The sequence below is a fragment of the Centroberyx affinis genome, unplaced genomic scaffold, assembly GCF_046629955.1.
Source record: "Centroberyx affinis isolate AG114_WGS23_722 - 3 ecotype Tasmania unplaced genomic scaffold, CSIRO-AGI_Caff_v1 ptg004758l_1, whole genome shotgun sequence".
In the NCBI taxonomy this organism is placed as follows: domain Eukaryota; kingdom Metazoa; phylum Chordata; class Actinopteri; order Beryciformes; family Berycidae; genus Centroberyx; species Centroberyx affinis.
In genome coordinates, this window is record NW_027282305.1 from 25,127 (window position 1) to 47,437 (window position 22,311).

Consider the following 22,311-nt stretch of genomic DNA (forward strand, 5'->3'; position numbering starts at 1 on the left):
GAGAGAGAGAGAGAGAGAGGAGGGAGCGGAGAGAGGTTTTCCATGCCACCCGTCTCTTCTGATTAGTGACTTGAAGAGATGCATTTTGTCACGTTGTTTGGGTTTTTTTCCTTTTCTCAAAACAGAGACAAAAATAGAAATAGTGTAGCCTGAAAAGTGATGCTGAACTTTGGTAGTGCCTTGGGGCTGTGTGGCTGCCTGGACATGAGAAAACCACAAAATCGTTGAAAAAAATAAAAAAATAATAATAAAGGTGAGAGACTCGTTTTTTATATATCGGCAGAAGTTTCCTCCAACCGGATTTCGGTGTTACACTTGTTCAAATTGAAAGGTTTAATAAAAATGAAGAAAGAGATTCATTTAAAAACAATTCAGCAGAATGAATTTTTTTTTATATTATTGTCAGAATCTGCTTTGCATTTGTATTTGCTAGAAGTGTGATCTATCTATCTATCTATCTATCTATCTATCTATCTATCTATCTGTCTATCTATCTATCTGTCTGTCTGTCTGTCTATCTATCTGTCTGTCTGTCTGTCTATCTATTTGTCTGTCTGTCTGTCCGTCTGTCTGTCTGTCTGTCTATCTATTTGTCTGTCTGTCTGTCCGTCTGCCTGTCTGTCTTCTGTCTATCTATCAGTCTGTCTGTCTATCTATTTGTCTGTCTGTCTGTCTGTCTGTCTATCTATCTATCTGTCTGTCTGCCTATCTATCTATCTATCTATCTATCTATCTATCTGTCTGTCTGTCTGTCTGTCTGTCTGTCTGTCTGTCTGTCTGTCTGTCTGTCTATCTATCTATCTATCTATTATCTATCTGTCTGTCTGTCTGTCTGTCTGTCTGTCTGTCTGTCTATCTATCTATCTATCTGTCTGTCTGTCTGTCTGTCTGTCTGTCTGTCTGTCTATCTATCTGTCTGTCTGTCTGTCTATCTATTTGTCTGTCTGTCTGTCCGTCTGCCTGTCTGTCTGTCTGTCTATCTATTTGTCTGTCTGTCTGTCCGTCTGCCTGTCTGTCTTCTGTCTATCTATGTCTGTCTGTCTATCTATTTGTCTATCTGTCTGTCTGTCTGTCTGTCTATCTATCTATCTATGGTTAGTTCTCAAATCTCCAGTTTTCCGATCATATGTGACACAAATCTGATCTTCTCATTTCCTTCTTAACAGTCTCAATAGATCAGTTTTATATTCAGATTTGAATGTCACTGATATTTTGCCGTTCCACTTCTGTCCAGCTGGTCACATGAGATATATTAAGCCTTATCAGTTGAATATGTAAAAGTTAAGATAAGGCCAAAGTAAGACAAGACATAACTTGTGTCATTCTACAAACTCACATCGATGATTATAATTCCTCCAGACTGTGCAGGAGATTCTGAACGCTACCATGAAAACCGAGCCGACACACTGCAGTGAGTTAACTGTGATTTTAATGCCTCAGAGTACCAGATAATATCTGAATTACCAAGGTTTCTTATACAGCTTTCACATGACTGGGATGAAGCTTGTGACTAGAAGGCTGCAGGTTCAAACCCCAGACTGGCTGGGAAACCTGGGTGGGGGAAGTTTTTTGGGTTGTTTTTTTTTTAAACCTTTTTTAATTTTTATTTATCCAGGCAAAGTTGACTGAGCAGAAAGGGTCATGAGATGATTCATGGGACAGGGGAAAAAAAACATATTTCTACAATGCCAATTTATTACCATGTCGATTTCTTCTGATTCTTTCTCTTATTTTAACCTTTTTGTTGTGAAAGAGGCCTACAGTACATCCTACAGGTGTCATTCGTCAACTTTCCCTGGACAAATAAAGATAAAGAAGTGCGATCAAACACTGGCAGGATATCAGGACACAATGGATTATCTGATGTGAAGATAAATCACCCTGCTGATTTATGTATCTGATGACACTTAGTGTTAAAGGATAAAGGAACAGAACAGAAGCTGCGTCATTCTCCTCAGATCAGGTCAGAGAGTTTTCACAAAGGAGGATGAAGCTCTGCCGAAGTGTCCTTGAGCAAAACACTGAATCCCTACTAGCTCTATACTTTATTTACTTTTTTATATGGTTCTTCAGTAGGTGACCCTGAGCTTTAACCCGCCTGGAGGGAAACCGAAAAAGAGGATTTTATTATTTATCGGCTCTGAGAGCAGATTACTAGATATGCAGCACGAATAATCACTAAAGCTACAACTTTTCACCTTGAGGCAGCGAAGTGTATCCCAGCACCTGTCAGTCATCTTGATGAGCTGTCTACTTTGAAACACCCATCCGACCCGAAGCTGAGGTAAGCGGCCTCCGTAAAGCCACGACAAGTGTTGAAGAAGCTGATGTTAAACACAATAAAAAAACAAAAAAAACAGCAACACCGGTGTTCATCTGTGTTTGTCTGTCGTACGTTTGGCTTTGCTGTTCTTCCGTTTCTTACTGCTTTCCTCCATTGTTTTTGATATGACTTTATAGCCTCACCTTGATAGCCACAACCAGCTCACCACTGGCCACGCCCACTGCGAATGGTACACGCCCCCAAAATGTCCCTAACATCACTGACAAGCAAACACACAGGGTCACACACAGACACAGACTGATAACGTATAATAAATATCCTGTTTATTGTTATTTTAATGTGAAAGAAGTTACATATTGCAGCTTTGAAGTCAGAAGGAAACTTCATGCATTTTCATGGTGTCTTGCTTCTGCAATTTAAAGTATTTCCAGGTTGAATAACGCAGGGAGGGACGGTTCAAAAGTGGGCAGGTTGGACCAGAACAAACATGGAAAATTGTTTTGACCATAATCTTGAGCTGTCACAAGTTTTGGATTCTTCAAAATGAATAAATTCCAGCCACCCGGACGCAACTGTGGTGTTTTATGAAAAGGAAAAAAAGGGTTTTCTGGGGTGAACACCTAAAACTCCACTGCCATATCTCCATGTTGACCCTTGTGTTATTTTGAAAGTTGTGAAGTTGCAGATTTTATATGATGGAAGGGGTATGATTGTATTATTAATTGGAATTTGAATTTGATTGATTTTGATTTAAAAAAAGAAAAGAAAAACAAAACATTTTTTTTTTTAATTTTTGGGGCTTTTATTGTATGATGTATTGATATGCAGGTGAAAAAGACACTTTAAATGTCATTGTGACTTTAACACTTTTTTAACTTGTGTATCTCTTTTATCCATCATGTTGGTTTTTATTTTGTGTATTAATCTGTTGCAATTTTCTCCTGCTTTTAACATGGGCCCATGCCCGTGGTTTTACTTGCCTCAGTTTTCTGCTGTTTTTATATGTATTTTATATATTAATATGTGAAGCACATTGCGCTGCATGAATGTATGAAATGTGCTAATAAATAAATAAACAAATAAATCATTGATTTATTGATTGAACACTCTGTATAGATAATACATTAGAGAGGGAGAGAACCATTGGTCTGCCAAATAGGATGCTTTGCAAAGCCCATGTATTGCTAAAAACACACTTCTGAAGGACGTTTGGAGGCCGTTTCCCAGGAGTCAGATGATGACCGGTGCCGATCGGAGGAGCAGGTTATGTCAGTCGGACTGTATCGTCAGTCCGGCCTATTTGTCTCGTCTCCGTCTCTTCCTGGTGACGGGCAATTAGAGCGTCTCGGGTGTTTCGCGGGGCGGCCCACGTACAGCTGTGCTTCTCCGCCACAGAATAATAGTCGGTGTCCTCCCCCTGCTGTCTCTGTTCGGCTCTGGTGCCAAATGAGATTGATAACAGCCTAAATAAAGACGGATCGACCGGCGTTTCACTCCAAGAGCACTGAGCACCCACTACAGGCTGAGTCATCTGTCCTCAGCGACACGCCGATCGATCTTCCCTCGTCCCTAGTACAGTTACTGTCAGTGAAGCAGCTAGAGGACGCCGTGGGGGGGAGGGGGGGTGCAGAGGTCGCAGTGTCACATCCAGGCCAACCATCTGCTTGTGGGTTTTGGATAAATGACTCAACACCGGAGGACAGAGGGCTGAAGAGGAGTCCTTCCCTTCGAGGAGGACAGAACATGGCGGGTCAGGCCGGGTCAGCGCCACCGCTCCATAACCTCGGTGAGTTAGGAGTCTCTTCAACAGGGAACCATTCAAACTATGTACACTCTCTATCTCCATCAGCCCCAGAGGAATGTCACCGCAGGGTGTCAGGAATTTCCCTGTTTACCCAATAAGAACACAGAGGTTTTCCTCCGGTCAGGCTGTCGCTCCATCTGCAGCCTCGACTCAGAAGAGCACAAGGCAGTGAAAGTTTAATAATTAGAACTGGATTTCATATATTCACGTTTCTTAGAGTCGATTGTTAGCCATTCCCACATCAGCAACACTGTGATTCAGTCAGATTTAAAAGCACCTTACAGTGTCATGCTGGATATTTGGCTCTAATAATGGGAATCAAACCGCTAACCTTAGCAATATTAGTGCCATGCTCCACCCATTGAGCTATACTGTCCTACAAAGGCAAACTGCAGTACCTACTTTTTGTGTATTGTAAAGGTCAAAGGTAATGCTTAAGATTCATATTTAATTTCAAATAGAGGCTTTGCAGTGGAGAATTGGCTGGGCACAAATAATAGCAAAATATATAACAACCAGGCTACAATAAGAGATTTCTGAGAAATTTCTGGTTTAGGCTAATTCAGAAGAGTTAAAGTGAATAATCTGATAAATAGATTTGTTTCCAAATGTAGGTTACTGTCACACAGTAAACTGTCTTGTCTTTAGCCCTAGTCTCTACTCCAAAACACTCTTGTATCTTGAGTTGTATCTTGAGAAGAGTCAGCTCAGTTAACCTGAACAAAAGGCTTTTGGCATTGTTTGCTAGCTAGCTAGCCAGCAGGCAAAAAGCAACTCATTTTAATGAAACTATTAGTCACTAATGTCAGCTTCGACTAGATACGTTAGGTTGTGTGTAAATCAGATTTGTTTACAAGAAGACAGTGATGGTTAGCTGACCAGATACTGTGATTTGCAAGCTAACAAGCTGACATTATCTAAACACAAAATTGATCGGATCAGTGGTGAAATGATGAGTTTTCAGGCAAAAACAGCACGGAAATGAACCATGTCTACTGAATTCTGTTGAGCTGGTCAAGTTGTAAGCTACATAGAAACACCATCAGCTGTTCACAGCCGCTGTTGCCCAAGACATGAAGACCTCCAATATGGCCACTACATGGGGTGCGTTATTTCACCTGATGGCCCTCTATAACCACAAATGCTATTAAATGAAACGCAATCCACTCCTGCACCAACAACACTTTTGTCAGGCCATGTAATAAACTTTAAACTTGTTTTTCTCAGTTTCACCCCCACGAAGTTACTGCTCTCTGGCTTTGTAGGGCAGTTAAGGGACACAGTTTCCTCATCATGGCTCACAACATGCTTGAGCACCTCGACTTGACTGGCTAGAAAAACACGCCTCTGGACAAATCTGTTTCCAATTACGTCGGTGTGTGAAGCAGCTATTGTTTTCCCCAAACGAGGACCGGCACCTCAGCGCCCAGGGAGCCGCCGGGGGTTTTCGGATCCGGGCTACCAGCTTACCTCGAGACCCTGTCTGTCTGTCTGGAGGCTCCACATTAACATGCTGCTAATAGCCCCCGGGGTCGCTGGGAGACTGACGGGGAAAAGGTCCACCAGTGGATTAGGTTTCACGGGGCCTTCTGGTCCTGTCTGGGTCACTTCTGCTTCTCATGGTTCCCCCCCAAAACTCCGTACCCTTGTTTATCAAGCTAGGTCCACCTTGTTAAAAACGGGCCGTCTAGACGCCAACAGAGGTGCATTGTTAAAGCACATGCACACACACCAAACACACACTAAACTATACCAATCAAGGTTTTGCCCTATAATAAAACAAGAGAGACGAGTGCCAGGACTGGCTGTTTCGACGCTCTGATAACGCGGCGGCTCCAGAGATCCTGCTGCGGTCGTTATGGTCGTGGCACTTAACGAACCTCCTCAACCATAAAAAACCCGTTTCATATGACCCCGATGGATTCTCAGAGCCAGGACAAAAAAAAAAATCCCTAAGCATGAATAATCTATATCAACCGCCTTTGGCTTTGATCGCATGAGAGGTAAGAAAATCCATTTGACGAAGCTGGAAAGTCGGGAGCGGTTGGAGCACTTCTCGCCGTGTTCAAAGAAACGGGAAATCCATTGGTTATACAACAGAGGAGGCTTTGCATTTAGACCACGCACAAGGTCTCCACGCACCCCGTTTCCTTTTGATCCCTAACCGCCTTGTCCTGTTTCCAAAGGAACGCTGCGAGAGAACACCTTCCGACGTTCATCTTTGAAGTTGTATCCTATTTCCATGCTGCCATGTCGGCTTGGCTACTTTCGCTAGACGCCACACAATTGCGAAGACATGCGTGTACTTTTATCTGAAAAGCTCCTTATCAGAAGCCCCGGCACAGCGGCTCGCCTGCTGCAGTGAATCGATTCCTGCTTGCTGTAACTTCTGAAGGATCTTTCAAGTTCTCCGGTGTTCTCTGGCGACGGAGCGACGCCTCACACTCCAGAATTAGGAAATCAATCAACTCTTATCCAGAATGACAGCTATCATGCTAATTATCCATCGAGTGGGACTTAACTAACAGGAAGAGACAGACGGGCCTGTAGGTGATGCGAGCGACTGGTCCGCTCCCACACTTCATAATGAGTCCAGGGTCAAACACTTCTATTCCAAAGTGCTTATATTTTATCATTAGCACTTAGCCGACAAGTGCTTATGTTGCCTACTATTCTTTAAAGCAGTGGTTCTCAACGTGGGGTCCGCGAACCACCAGGGGTCCTTGAGGAGGTTCCAGGGGGTCCCCAGCGAATTGATGAATTGTTAAACTTCAGCATTATCTCATTTACAAGAAGTTAACACAATTAGAGAATGTAGAAGAATGACTATTTTGATCATAGTTTCACTGTTATCTCTGTACCTACAATACAGATAGTCATGGGATTCTGGACAAAATCATATCTAACAATAAAAATATTCTCAGATTTGGGTTCAAGAGACAAAATCTCATCAAATGGGGGTCTGTGGCTCTAATGTGGACTTAATCAGGGGTCATTGATATGAAAAAGGTTGAGAATCACGGCTTTAAAGTGCACCATCATTTGTTTTAACTGTGTGCTAATCATTTTGTAAGAGCAGAGCTGGTAGATATCTCTAGATCTTGTATTTCTTGGTGAGACCCTGTGCTGCGCTCCATCCCCAAGTTCTCAAAATGCTAATTCAAGAGCCGCTATTACAGGGAAACGTAAGCCGTGTGTCGGAGGTGGGTGTAAGTGTGACATCTGTGCAGAAACGCATGTTTTTCAAACGACGACGTCAAGAGACAAGATGAGAACTGCCTGTTCGTGTTGTCATGGAGACCATGGGAGAGCATAGATTTAGATCTAGGGCTTACTTGAGGCAAACAGAGGGGAAAAAAAAAAAAGAAGATATTTACTGTTCATCTCAATCATAACAGCGCTTTTCTTCCCTGGCTCAGTGTTCAAGCTGTGATCTGCTGCAGTAAGAGCCGAAGTGATGGCTGTCACTTCCTAACAAAGCAGTAATGACTCTGCATGCCCATCTGGATAAGAGCACAGCTACATGACAAGTAAACTTGTTTGCAAAAATAATCACAAAGGAGATATTTTCCCCAAATGCGAGACATTTATTAAAACATTTAGGCCATTATAAGCCACAAAGCAAACAAAGGGTTTCATTCCAAAATGCTACACACCCATTTTAGACAAAATCAGCATTACCTGATATTGATTGCTCAATATTTCAAACACAGATGAATTACATCCTGTAGAATTTTCTATGGACAACTTCTATTAGCGCGTTTTGTCAGAGTAGATGTCTTTCTTTCTTTTCTTTTTTTTTTTTAAAGGGTGGACATCTCATTTTGGAATGAAACTCTTCAAACGTTCAAGAGTCTTTGTCTCAGAACCGATAGTGAGTACAAAAAGAAAATAAGTCTTAAATTGCACAGTATTACAATGCAGTAGAAAAAAATAACATTTATGGCATGACAGAGAATAATACCTTGTCAACCAGTGAATCTCAAGAGGCACATATCATTGGAATTGGGTTGAAGAGAGCCACTGGCCACATCTACATGCGCACAATACTCCAGTCAATAATCAGGTGGTACTTTGATTTAAGCGTTTACATATAAGTAATGTGATTTCCCACAATAACCTGGGTTTACATGGACTGAATCAGGTTTATTGGTTGCTGCATATTTTGAAAAACTGAATGAAATCGAGGCCGAATAAAAGAACAATTCAGCAGAAATCAGATTTATGCTTACACCGATTATGACATTACTCTGAAATTATAAAATAATTAAGACTAATAAATTGACATGACAATGGCTGCAGTCAGGAGTACTGCCTTGATCCGTTTCAGACTGGATTATCTGTGTGCATGTAGACGTACTCACTGTGCATACATGTAAACAGCATGTGATTGGCGTGCAAACATCCACTGTCAAACGCAAAAGGTTCTGCTGGACTGGCGTACTGCTCCCGCTCTCTGTGTGTGCGACTGGACCGCCATCAAAGAAAAACAGACAGAGGATAAACAAATAGAGGAAATGAACGAGAGAGAAAGGAGAGAGGGGTGGGGATGGGAGTAATATACAAAGGGTTTCTTGTGGTTTGTTTTACATGAGTGTCAGGAAGTACCGTTTACATTTACATACGTATAATAGAAGGCTGACCGTGCAGAGGACAGTGTAGGTGAACTCGTAATGCTGAAATGTGAAAAATATTATTGTGCGTGCTGTAGACAGAAGGTGAGCCGAGTTCAGACCACGCAAAACACAGCAAAAAAAACAAACAAACAAAAAAAAACAGGGGTAAACACAAGAAGAAACGGTGAATTTCCGTACCAACAATACAATGACTTCTGTGTTAAATGATCCCTTTTAATTTCCGATGCTGGTACACCTGCTACCAAGATAGGTAGGTGTGTGTGTGTGTGTGTGTTCAAGCCACACTCCACATATCATGGCCTACAGTCGTTTTCCTTCTTCTTCCCTTTGCTACCGCTACTCCACCCCAGCTGTCTGTGCATCTGCCCACTGATGTGACGATGCAAGGCAAGAAACAAAACTTTCCGCTGCCTTGGGTGGTAAATCCCAAACAATTCACCAGCCACTTCCACTATATTACCAACCAAATAGACTTTTATAATATAAGACTTCCAAATGATGTTTGCCTACCTGCCAGACTGGCTGGTAGAGTCGACAACCTTGCCAACGACGGCAAAGATTTACCAGCATTTTGGGCGGGGGCTGTTATTACTGTTCCCACCTTTTTAACGGCCCTGCAGGATAATTCGCCTTGGTGCAAACAAACACGGGTCAAAATCTCTGACAAACGATCAGTGAGAAGAATCAGAATATATGGAACATAGTGTGATTGGTGTATATAGAAAAAGAGCCAGGAGCAGAAAATAGTCCTATTTTTTTTTTTTTTTAAACCATCATGTGGTTTAAGCACCTAGTTGTCTCCGACAGCATTCTGATAAGTGCAGTGAAGTTTCGTCCAGTACGAGAAGCAGAGGAATGTCCTGGCTAGCGACAGAGAACACCCCAAAATCCCACAAGGCTTTAAGGGCATGAGAAGCTGGACGGCGGGTGGAGAGATTCCCTTCACCGCCCCCACTTTGAGGGTGGGGGGCGGGGTGGGGGGGGCGTCAAAGGTCGCCTCAGTCGCCCACGTCGCTGTCCTGGTCCCCTATGAGCCAGAGGAAGTGGAAGCTGAGCGCCAGGAGGGCGGTGCCCAGCAGGTCGCCCAGGGCCGTCAGGTACGGGATGGAGAAACTATCGGGGTCTTTGCCGCTTCGCCACATGGAGTGAACCATCCAGTCTGATATACACAGTAACAGAAACACCTGAAGGAGAGAGAGACAGAGAAAGAAGATTAGAAGAAAGAGTGCGAGCGTAATTTATAACTCACGTTTTCAGGAATGGAAGGAATGGTGAGATAGAGAAAAGGGAAAAAGTAAGTGTATGTTGTCAAGCATGGAAGGAGTAGCGCTTAAAGATGCTAAGCACAGTAGCATAAACACCTGAGATACACATCGAAAGCGTGTGCGCGAGGGGGGGGGGGGGGGGATAGAGAGACGAAAGAAAAATGGAGAGAGCTCCAGAGCGAGAGGAGCAAGAAAGATAGAAAGTGTTATTCATAATTCAAGTTTTCAAGTGTGGAAGGAATGGTGCTGAGAGAAAAAAGAGAGAGGTCTATTAAAAGATAAGGACGAGTCTATAATTTAAGGGGAAATGAGCTGTCCAGAGTCGGTAGTACAAACATTACAAAAACAAAACAAAGTCTGGCGTAGTTGCCAATTAGGATGAGCTGCAACACATAGCCATGCACTGAAAGACACCGACACCCACATGCTAAGAATACAAGCGCCGATGATAGCATCAAAAGGGAGTAGGGGGGAAATGATTACATTAATATATCATTTTAAACGTTCAGAGTAAAAAACACACTAGATTTATGGCTCTGATTACCTGTGGACTTGTCTTTGAATGTGGGGGGAATTTTGTGACAGAATGTGTAATCCTGTTAAACAACACAGACTCCTAGGTTCCTATCCAATAACTTTTAGTCATGACATGATAAAAGAGCCTCAGAGATGCACAATAAACTGTCAAAACTAACTATTCACGAGCGAGCGAAGCAAGGGTGTCACGGGTTTGTCGTTTATTCATTATGACAGGGTGGAACGGTTGGATTTCTTCTCAATTGTTCCTCGCTTTCCCACCAACTCACTTTCATATTGTCACCTGTCTCAAAACTGCCAAGTACAATCGATCATTTACAGGATTTCCTATCTGGGCTATTAGTTTTTTCGTCCCCCTCCACTCCCCAGAACCGCCGGAGAAATAGAGAAACAATGAGCAAGAGACAAGAAAGAAAGAGAAAGAGCCAGAGAGAGAGAGAGAGAGAGAGAGAGAGAGAGAGAGCAACAGAAAGAGAGAGGGAAAGCGATGGAGAAGGAGATGAGAGAGCAACAGAGAGGGAGATATAACAAAAAAGTTTTGTGTTGTCAATATTTCAAGGAGCCAGATCCATCCAATTGCAAAATTTAGGGAAAGTAAATCAAAAATAAAAGAGAGAAATATAAAAGATCTATCATGCAGTGTTTTTCTCTGTCTCCACATTTGGTTCCTTAATCACGTCTGTGTGGCGAGAGAGAGAGAGAGGAAGCATCTACAGAATAAACCTCAAACATTGTTTGATCTCCTGAGATGGTCATGCTCGCCAGCATCAGCCTTTGTGCCCATTTCTCTAATTACAGATTACTTACACAGGCAGGGAAAGGAAAAATACGGCCAAAAATGAGTGTTTGAATGTTTAAAAGAGTTTGTTTTGAACGCTGGTGGTGGAATAAGTGCAAGACGGAATGCCATTCCTTTGGTTCCCTCCTAAATATCGCTGGACAGCGGCCGGAAAGATGCCAATCTTCAGTACAAAGATAGTTTCATGCTCCGACATGTGCAATCATGTGCCATTCTGCAAATTTTCTTCCATCTAGCAACTTCAAAAAGACAGAGAATCCTTCATGTGTCTGTGCAGACCTATTGGCGAGGAAATTTGGTACTAGGTTAGTTATATTCATTACCGCCTTTCTTCCATCCTTAATACTTCAGTATAGAGTGACAAACTTTGTGGATGACTTTGTGGAGAGTCAATATATATTCAAGTCATCCCTAAGCATAATTTTATTCAAGTCATGTGCAGGAGTAGGTTATTATGCAATATCTGATTAACTCTGTGAAACAGCTTGTTGTGGTCTGCAAATCAAGCACTTCAGTGAGCATTTATTTTTCCTGACGATAAATAACTGCAGTGTTCAAAACTAGCTATTAGCGTAACTTGAAGTGATACAGCGAATGATCCTTCAAGCAGGATTCACAGGTTTCTTTGAACGCAGGATTGAGGGTTGTGTATACTTGCATACTTAAGAGAGAGGGAGGGAGGGGGGTGGGGTGGGAGTAAATCCCTGAGCAAACAGAAGGGGGAACTTTCCGTGCCTTAGAGAGAACAGCCTGAAATAGGGATTGCATGTGTACCAAAGCTGAAATATGCCATGAACTGACAGAAACAAACATCTAATACATGTGAAAAACTGATATCCAGCATCAAGTATGTCAGTAATTTGATATAAAAGCAATATTTTCTGATAATGAGCCAAGAAACACAAAGATGTATCCATCTAAAATGTGAAAAGGTAATGTCCAACTGTCCAATGTCCAGGTCAAGTTTCGTAGCAATGTGTAGAGTAGATATGAACCCCGGCCTCCACATCATAAAAAAGGAGACCAGACCCTTCTTGTAATCCAGAACCCTCCCATCTCTTAGGGCCAAAGTAAGGCTACTACTCTAGTTTAGCTAGAGTAGTAGCGCCTTATACTCATTCCCATTTCTCAGGGAATCCAGTAGTCCATTCTCAGGATTCAGTGTGATCTGTCCCTTCTTCTTAATGGACCCTCTGGCCGCTACTAAAGCCCTTTAAGTCTTCCCCGCCACTTCTGTCTCAAAGTAATACCTGCCAGATGATAAGTTCTGGTGTCCTAGCACATTGGAGACATGTGGATAATGAGCTGTAAGGGAGCTTGTTTCATCACCTGGTTATCTTCAGACAAGATGAGTTTAGAATGCATCAAGGTCCAGAAGAAGAAGCCACAGCTCCCCTCACAGCGCTCACAAAGAGATGAATGTGGACTCTGATGTCAAACCAGTCCTTGAAGTGGGGGAAGGGGGCTCAAGGTTTCATAGTTCATAGGGATGTGGAGGCTACTTCACTGATCCTAATACGTAGCTCTGAATTCCTGCTCCAGCTCTTTAATGAAGCCATCGGCCTGTTTCTCTGAAGACTTCTCTCAATCTGAATCTGTCTTGTTAAGCTTTCTAAATTGTTTCATCTCCTGAACCATCTGCTGTCAGTCCCGGCTCACCTGTCTAAACATTCTCCTCATCTTCATTTGCAAGCTGTAACTTTCCTCATTGCGCACTCTTCCTCTACAGAGAAAAGGATAGAGGAATCTGTATTCTGTCTGAGCGCAGAGATGAAAGCACATCTGATGAACTCTTCTATACCTATGACCCCCATCTTCTTGAACTGCTCTACGACCTCCCTCGAGCTTGTGTCGACATGAAGTTCAAGTCTTTTTGGAAACGTCTCCTCACACACACAGCGGACACTAACTCGGGGGAATTATCTCCCAAAAGTTTTAGATACACGCTAGGCAGAAGTTGTGACCACACTGAACAGAAACAGGAACACTGAAGACATCCAGACTGACTGAACACAGCAACTGCTCCGCAAATAGGATACTGCTGGCAGAGGCTATATCTAGACATAGATCAAGTCAGACCCAAGAAGCTTCATTTTTTAAAAACGTATTTATCCAGTGAAAATTTACTGAGTATGCACAGATATTTTCAGCAAGGCCCTGCTTCACATTCACACAGTTAGACAGATTCACACCTGGGAGTGGTCCAACACAACCACAGTCTTCTGTTGGCCACTGAGCAGCTCCACAAGATCAGTTGGGGGTTAAGTGCTTTGCTCAAATTTGTCCCGCAGGATCTATTACCTCTACTCAACCTATGCATTCACTGCAACCATTTCTTTAAAAACAGCCAAGAAAGCCTGTGTAATACCCAAATACAGTGATTCTGTTATGCTGGAATACCTGAATTAGTTTGCATCAGTCACAAACTACTACTGTTAATGTTGCAAGACTTGTGTGATCTTGACATACCGTTGCATTTATGAATATGTTTCCTTGTACAGAGTTTAATTTGTATTAAACTCTCAATTTGTATTAAATTTGTATTAAAGCTGTTTTTACTGTTCTTTGGTATAGCCTATGCTGTGACCTTGAGAAAGCTTTTCATTTCACTGTGCATTTGTGTAAGGTGAAATGATGATAAAGCTGCACTGAATTGAAGACTTTTAACAATGAGTAAACCATCATGTACTGTCACCCCCAGTATGTCAAAATATGCAGAACCGTATATTGATGTAACTGCTCTCATCTTCCTTTCCACTCACATGGGTAACTAAGCTGAAGTGGCTCTGTGCATACTTTTGCCATCAGGCCCGTTGAGATATGACAATGAATTGTGCCTGTTCTGCAGAAATGTCTCTCAATTTCCATCCTAATTTTGTATGGCTTTCACTTTAAAAAGAACATTATCAAACCGCACCATGAGTAATTTGGGTCCGCTTATCACTGCTACTAAAGAAACAGACTGGAACAGTACTTTTATTTTAATAGAATGACATTATCAAATTCCACCATGTTACCTACATTTTGCCAAATTGTGTCTGCAACCAAATCAAGCACTGAGACAGAATAAAACCACACCATAAAGCCTGAAGAATACATATATATCTTAATCTCAGGTGGATGGGAGTCTGACAATTGGTTATTGACAAAGCTAGGATGGAAATATCCATTCATAGGCAAATTCACCATGTATTTCCATACTCAGGTTTTTTTGCAGGAAACACTAAATGCAATACAACAGCATGGATATTGTAATAAACTGATTTCAGTGTTCAGATATGCAGTGACACAAACATCTTTTGAGGGCACAGTCTGGACTAATACTGTCAAATAATCACAATTCGATTTTCTGTCAATATCTTCCAGCCCTAGTCTGAAGTGTCCTCTGAATTGAGTGTCTCTGCTCTATCTCTCTTAGCTAGTAATGGAGCAATTAGTTGCAAATAGGGAAAGAAACATTAAGAGCAATGTTCCACATGAAATTGAATTATAAATTACTCTGGAGCCTGACCATCCACACCCCGGCTAACACACACACAATGGCGAGCTCATGTGTTCATTTGAGTTCATTGTCAGGCGAGATGATGAGAGTGGCAGGATTTTTATTAGCATCATTAATGTGGGGACTGAAGTATGGGTAGAGTGGCTAGTGGCTCAGTGAAGGCGCAGCAATGACAGGAGTACAGCTGCAGCATCTTTGTCATAAAAGGAGACCAGACCCTCCTCAGAATGCACCCACACCCACACCCACACCTTCTGATGTTTCTTTTTCAGAGAGAGGACACCAGCAAGTGCTTTGTACGCATTTCCATTCCTCAACCATATAGTCCAGAAGCTATTCTCAAATTTCCACCTCCCCCATCCTGTTGATCGACCCTCTGGCCACTCCCAAATCCCAGTCAGTCTTTCCTTTCACCTGAACCTCATAGTAAAACTTCCTGGAGGAGAATCCTTCCTTAGCAAAGACACAGGGACACTGGAAGAAGCTCTTTGGATTGCCAGGGCCATTCCATTCAGTCTCTGTGGCTGACTTGTTTCCAATCCACCAAGACTGTGAGTTTTGGATTTACCAATATTGCTGGATCTGTTTCACCTTTGACACGGGTTGCTTCTCCAACTCTTTCTTGAATGTGTCCCCCACCTGAGCCAGGACTCTCCTCACAGCCTCCACACTCAGATCACTGTGGATGTCGACTCCATACCAGCTGTTTGCAGGAGTTTGGAGTCAGGGGATTGTGAGTTGAAGGTGGTCTTCAGTAAACAGGAGCCACTTCAGTTTCATGCTCCTCTTCCTCAGCACAGAGACGTCCTGTTCCAGCTCATTTATGACACCTTCAGCCCACCTTTCAGTAGCTTTGTGCTTCTTCTCAATTACCTCCCTCAGGTCCGCTTGGCTTTTCACAATGGAGGCCACCGGAGCAGCAAAGAACTGCACACCGTCTCATATTTCTCTGTGTGCATTTTTCTTTCTGATCTCTGTTGTGTACCAGAGTTCCTAAATATTCAGCATTTACTCCTGGATCTGCTGTTGAACCTCAGCGTTTGCCTTTATAAACCCTTCTTCCTTCTTCACACTCCTCTCTTCCTCTAAGGGTGCGATGTGCCCTGCGGTCTTGTTGTACTGCAGTAGTAAGCCAAAACGAACTTGCACAGTTACTGTATTAATATTATATTTCTTGAAGTGCTCCCACACTTTGCTGTATTTTAGTCTTTGTTTCGAAGGCATGCTTGAGGGCTCGCCAGCCTCTGAACTGCTGCCTGCATCATCCATTTGCACAACACAAACAAAAAGTGAGAGGAGGTAGGCTTGAGTATCTGGCGACAAATTGACAGTGGGAAATGCTAATCTGTCAACATTGTCAATAACGTTGAATAAACCATAGCTGGCACAAATATATTGTCATTTTTACAAAAGTGCTCAAGGGGTCTCTAATGCTTCCGCACATCCTGTTTTCCAAGTTCTCCACAGGGGTAAAGCCTACGTGACGAGGCTGCAGGTGAATCTGACAGTATGAGGCCAGACACACCAAGCAGAACTTCGTGGCCTTGAGTTTGAGCCAAGGACAAACATCACAGGGAACTTCTGGCAGCGGATTCATCTGTACATCTGACACGCTTTTTCTTGCGATGCTCGACAACTCTTTTTTTATGCTGGGGTTTGTTTTCAAACATTGCATAAAAAGGCGACACACATCAGGTTACTGCTATCCCAGAGCTTTATGACACCGGCTTAACAGAAGGTGTGTCCACATGAAGTGGTAATGGGATCAGTGAACACATCCGGACAGAGAGAAACTGGAGCCGTCTTCTGACAAGGGACTAATGAAAAGGGCCACATATACACAGAGGCCAACCTTCAAATTGAAAAGCCTTAAAGGGACATTTTCCCTAAAACTAAATTTTGCCCTTCAAGTCACTTTTGTATTTTTGGAGAGTAAAGTCAATATTTGTTAGAGTGAACAACAGTTGCTTAAAACTATAAAAATCTAATCTAATTAAGATATATGATATAATTAGATCTATTTATCCAGGAAACTAGATAAAAACTGGCATTAACAGACCATGCCTGCTCGTTTTCAGCAACATCCTACACCACACTCACACAGGTTTACAAATGTGAGCTGTCCAGTGCAACCAGAAACTTTATTTTGTTGGTCACTGAGCAGCTCAAGAGCACATTGACAGTGATTATATTGATGGAAAGGAGTGTTGCCTGATCACTTTCCCTTTCCAAGCCAGTCTGAGGATTCAAACCGGCAACTGTCACAAGTCCACTACTCTAGGGGTTGTTTATGTTCAGAAATCAAGATGAACTGTGAGATAATAGTAGTGATCTACATTAATTCTGTTTTGTGGTGGACTTTCACCTAATGAATAAACACTAAATAAACAGGTGACATTTAGCTTGCCATAAAAAGGCTCACATTTCACCATGTCCTAGTTCTAAAAATGAGCCTCAGATTAAATGTATTAGGCAAAAAAAATATTAAAATCTATAAATGGTATTGAGTATTATATATTCTGTTATTATACACGGTATTCAGTCTATTCATTAGTGTCTGCTATTCTGTCGCGTGTCTTTAGCAATGCACTGATGGCCAAAGCAGATGAAGCACAAATTGTTTGAGTTAATTTTGTTGCAAGCTTGAGCGAACAATTATTCCATAATCACCTTGCTGCTATAAAGCTGTCTAGAAACCATCGCTCAGAGCTAAATTCAGGCAATTTCCCCCAGATGTCACTGAGACAGATCAACAATGACAACAACGGAATTCAGGAATCATTCAGACATGCAATGGCTTGCTGCTTTTGGCCCGGTACACTTTGTAAGCAGTCGAACACTTGAAAATCGAAAAGGCAAAGTGTTTTTTATATACTTGCATCCCACTATAAATGGTAGGCAACAGACTGCTCAGTGCCTCCTCTCTCCGTAGCGATTGCATTACAGTGTGACAGAAGCAGTATCTAGACTGTCTTTCCACCCTCGCAGCCCCGAGTGCCTGTCTCTGTCATTTGAAGTGTTATCTAGTACCGAAGCACCCTTAAAGCAGCTCTATTGGCTACAGACTTAATTGATTTGGAAAGTCTCCAACTCTACAGTGGCCAGGATTACATACTAATGCTCTATGTCTGCATTAAAAATTTAAGGGACCCTTTTACTTTCCACTTAAAAACATACCGGAGAGAAAGAGGCTCCAAGCAAAGCAAACATCCAGTGCATACACAAAAACACGGCACCGGAATTCCTTAAATTCCAGAAAGTTAAGACATGTCATGGCACACCTGAAAAAGTGAAAGCAGCAATTCATATTTCAAGCCTCTCCTTCCATAATTGTCCGTCTTCATTGCCATCAAAACAGTTAAAGAAAACGTACAGACGTCAGATTCCTTCAGGCATTACCAGAAACCAAAGCGCTGTAGGAATTCACAGGATACACACACACACCTGTTTATCCTTCAGTACTTCCGTAAGAAGGCAACACATGTCCATGGATTCATCTTTCAAAAAGGGACTCATTCATATTCTCAGTCACTAAGTTCATCAAAGGCTCACAGACGTTAACACACTTCTGAAACTAGTGACAGGTGGGTAAGTGGCCACTGGGTAAATCATAATCTTGCTTCCGAATAAATATGCAAAGCAACAGTATCAACAGGATGATTTCATGCAGATGCAGAATTTTTTTTTCAAGTTCAGACTTAAAAATGCAAACCTGTATTGAATAGTCATGGCTTATGGTGAGTAATGTTGGGTAAATTGGCATGTACAAAAACACCATCCAAAACAAGATTTGCAAAAACTTCTTCCCTGAAAAAAAATATTCCTCTCTTCTCCTCTCATCTCTTAACTATGGAACATAATCGGAGTCATTAGCCATCTTGAAAGCCCTGGTCACAAAATAGTACCATTTATAAGATTTAATAGTCCATTATATTTAAATAGTCAGTGATAAACATTAGGTACGAAGGGTTATAAAGGGTTTTGAAATTAATTGCTACCGGAAAGTCATTAGTCAACATTTCAAAAACACAGATAACTACAGTATATCTGCAAAGACATCACTATTCTGTAAGTAAAAGTCTTAAAATAATTCAGAACTTCAGAAGTAATGTGTTTTGATTTCAGGACAGCGATCATTTTGTGAGAGCAGGGGTCATTTTATTATTATCATTATTTTTTTAAATAGTAGCTCATTTTGGAGTGAAACTGCTTGGAAATAGAACCGACTATAGAATATAATTTAATTCATCTTTATAAAACAAAACAGTACCATTAGCTTCAGTAACATTTCTGTTTTTGGAATAATGAGCAGTGAATGTCAGGTAGTTTATCCGTTCCAAAATGGATATAGAGCATTTTATAATTTAACTCTTCACACATCTCAAGGCATGTTGGAATGAAAGTCTTCATGTGCTCACCTGAAGCAGAGCAGCAGCCAGGTAGACGGCCATGAAGATGGGAGTCAGGGTGGTGTGGCCGCTCTTCATCAGGTGGATGGTGTAGAGGAAGATCAGGTGACCTGGGATCACCAATAGCAGGAGCACCTGAGCAGAACGGTGATTGGCTCCTGACAAAATATGTGGAGGATAGGGGAAGGAACATTAAAGTCGCGATGAAACCACATTTTAAGAGAGCACTTGCTTCCTTAATGTGATGTATTTCCTGTTGAAACAGGATGTTGGGGCAACGCGGGGAGGGATCACTCAAAAGCGTAAACCAATGGGATATCAGTTAGGGAGAGAAAGGCTGTATTATTAGATGGGAGGGGTGGAGGGGCGGGAGTTTTCTTGGTTGGAATTTTTCTCCTTCTGGTACATAATGTCACCAAAGTCACCACTTAAGATTTTCTGTTTTCCAGGAGGTAAAAGCAATGAGATTTTAATATAAAAAATACAGGAAAATAATTTTTTTGTCAACAACTAAAAAGCCATTTTTCATTTCAGTGCAACTTTAAACGTGAATGCAAAGCGTCACCAATAGATTTGCCGCATTTCACTCCAAAAGGAGACCATTTTGAAATTTAAACATACTCAAAATGATTGATTGCATTGAACTAAAACAACGTGTGCTGGAACTAAAACAACGTGTGCTGCTTTTCCATGATATCGGAGTCGGACGACACTGACTGGCTGATATCTGATTTTAATAAAAGGGCATTATCGGTAGTTACCTGTACCGCAGAAGGTGCGGCAGGGGTAGTAGCACCCCTTGGCCTCCTCAGGAACCTCCCCAGGAGCACTGTGGAAATGCAGATGAGTGGAGATCCTGCTGGACTGAATAGCCACCAGATTCCCCCCGATACCTGGAGATGACAGAAAAGGAAAACAGGGCTTAAGGTCAATGGTTGGAACACAGAGTCATTCGAAGGTTAAGGTAAAGTCAACGACAACACAAGAGAACAGAAACTTTTTCCCAGAATTTCCAGATCTCACAGCACACAGGAGCTCTGAAGGTCGACACCGCTCTGCGCTACAGTCATTTTAATCGCTTTTTTTGGTGCATTGCTTTTTTCTCGTTGGGACAAAGCATGAGACACCAGTGATGAATGGAAACAGCTTGAGAAGCAATGAATAAACATTGGGGTACAAAACAAGTGAGAGAGGGAGAGAGAGGGGGGGGGGGAGAGAGAGAAAGATATTTTTCTGTTCCCCCTTCATGTTAGATTTTAATTAACATCAAGCAGAGGAACACTCTTCATGAGAATGTGGCACACCATCTGTACCGGGAAAAAGCGGGGCCATTTTGCATTCACTAACAGCAGCCATCACTCACTTTCCCTTAGGCAAATAACACACAGACAAACTTCCTCTGTCTTTCATCATCGTACCCGCAGTCTGGTGACTAACTGGCACCTAGCCAGCGCAGGATAGCTCGCGCATAAACACCAAACTTCCAGACAGCTGGGCACAAAGCAGCTCACGAGAGGAGGAGCTGAACAATTAATTAAAAAAAAAGAGAAGAAAATCGAAATCGCAATATGAACTTCTGCAATTAATTTCTCAAGAGACAGTTGTGTCCAAAATGGATTTCCACAAAAGGTGTTTTAGAGCTGCAGGTAATCTTTGATCCATGATCAAGTACAATATTGGTGAAAACCTTTCATCAGACTCAAACTCAGATTGACATCTATTTTTTTTTTCTCACAAAATCACTTTTCTGTGGACAATTTTTAAAGTTCTAAAAATTTATGACAAGAAAAACTCGCATTTGCAATATTCTGTCAAATAATCTCAACTTGATCTCTCAGGTTTAATTCTTCCTTCAGAATCATAAAACACGCATCATTCAAACGCTTGCGGTTCGGCGGATAAACGAATCCAACATGTGCCTAATGTGGTCAGCTGAGTCACTGAAGCGGTCATGTATACCATATGTGAAGAAAAAAGGGGGAGAGAGGGGTGTGTGAGGGGGTGTCTCTGCGTTCTCCCCTCCCAGCCATGCTTGTTGTTGTGGTGACTATATTAAATTAGACCCCACAACAACCTCCGGGCAATTTCCACTTAATTCAATCTATCGTGGCCCTTTGTCTCCCTGGTGACATTTTATTGGAGCATTACCAGCCGTCCCAGGGCTTCTAGACAGACATAACTTCACAACGTACATTCACACTCCCCCCTCCCCCCTCCCCAGTCTTTCCCCTTCCTCTCCCCTCTTGCAGCATCTCCCCTGGTGCTTCTTGTCCAAATTATGGAGTCCACTGATGAGGTGAATCCAGGTCAAAGCCATTATCCCTTATTGAATTCCCATATTAAATCAATACCAATCACAAAGGAGGAGATGGAGATAAAGAGAAGCAGGCGAGTCACAGAAGGATTTTTAAGCTTTGAGACAACTGAGATGTGGATTGTGCAAAACTCAATATCAGGAAGGTGTCGCTAATATTTTGTACATTCAGTGTATGTATATGCTGTTGAACTGGACTTAAAATTTGGAAATCTATAAAGTGCAAGCATCTGTAAATCTATCATCAGCCATCATAGCGAGAATTACTTTTGGTCATTAGAAACTCTTGATTTTCATTTATCAATATCCTATTCTTTGCTGCTGCTGCAATAACCCGCCTTGCTCTCAGGGATCAATAAAGTTAATCTTATTTTATAATATTTTTGACTATGCCGATCTCCTCTCCCCTGTCTTTTTGGGGGCTTGGGTGAAGGGTGAAGGCTGGAGGGGGGGGTCGGTGATGTCCTTACACCTCAGCAGGGGGTAGAGATAGGGTGACGGAGGTTTGGAGGGTCTTTGCTTATCCAGGTCACTGGGTCTGACAGGAGGGGCGAGGAAGAGGAGGATGAGGAGGTTCGGGGTGCAGCGAGGCTACGCTGGAGCAGCAGGGGGTCCCCGCTCCTCTCAGCTGGGCCGCTCTGCCCAGAGGGGGGAGACAGACGAACTGTCTGCCCGCCTGCCCGCTCTCATCTCGTCTTCCTTCCTCTCCTCAAGCTTTTTATTTAGTTTCGCTTATTTGTACAGTGCTAAAACAAAGAAG

General features: G+C 42.3%; 1 protein-coding gene across 1 annotated transcript in view; it reads right to left on the minus strand.

The window, feature by feature from the left end:
* Positions 1-7,663: 7,663 nt before the first annotated feature.
* slc41a2b (solute carrier family 41 member 2b) overlaps positions 7,664-22,311 on the minus strand; it is a 30,359-nt gene continuing 15,711 nt past the window's right edge. Inside the window, exons 9-11 of the mRNA XM_071545059.1 lie at positions 19,999-20,130; positions 19,247-19,395; positions 7,664-9,909 (exon numbers count right to left, since the gene is read on the minus strand). Coding sequence (XP_071401160.1) covers positions 9,724-9,909; positions 19,247-19,395; positions 19,999-20,130 — 467 coding nt within the window. The 3' untranslated portion in view covers positions 7,664-9,723. The remainder of the gene's footprint in view (positions 9,910-19,246; positions 19,396-19,998; positions 20,131-22,311) is intronic.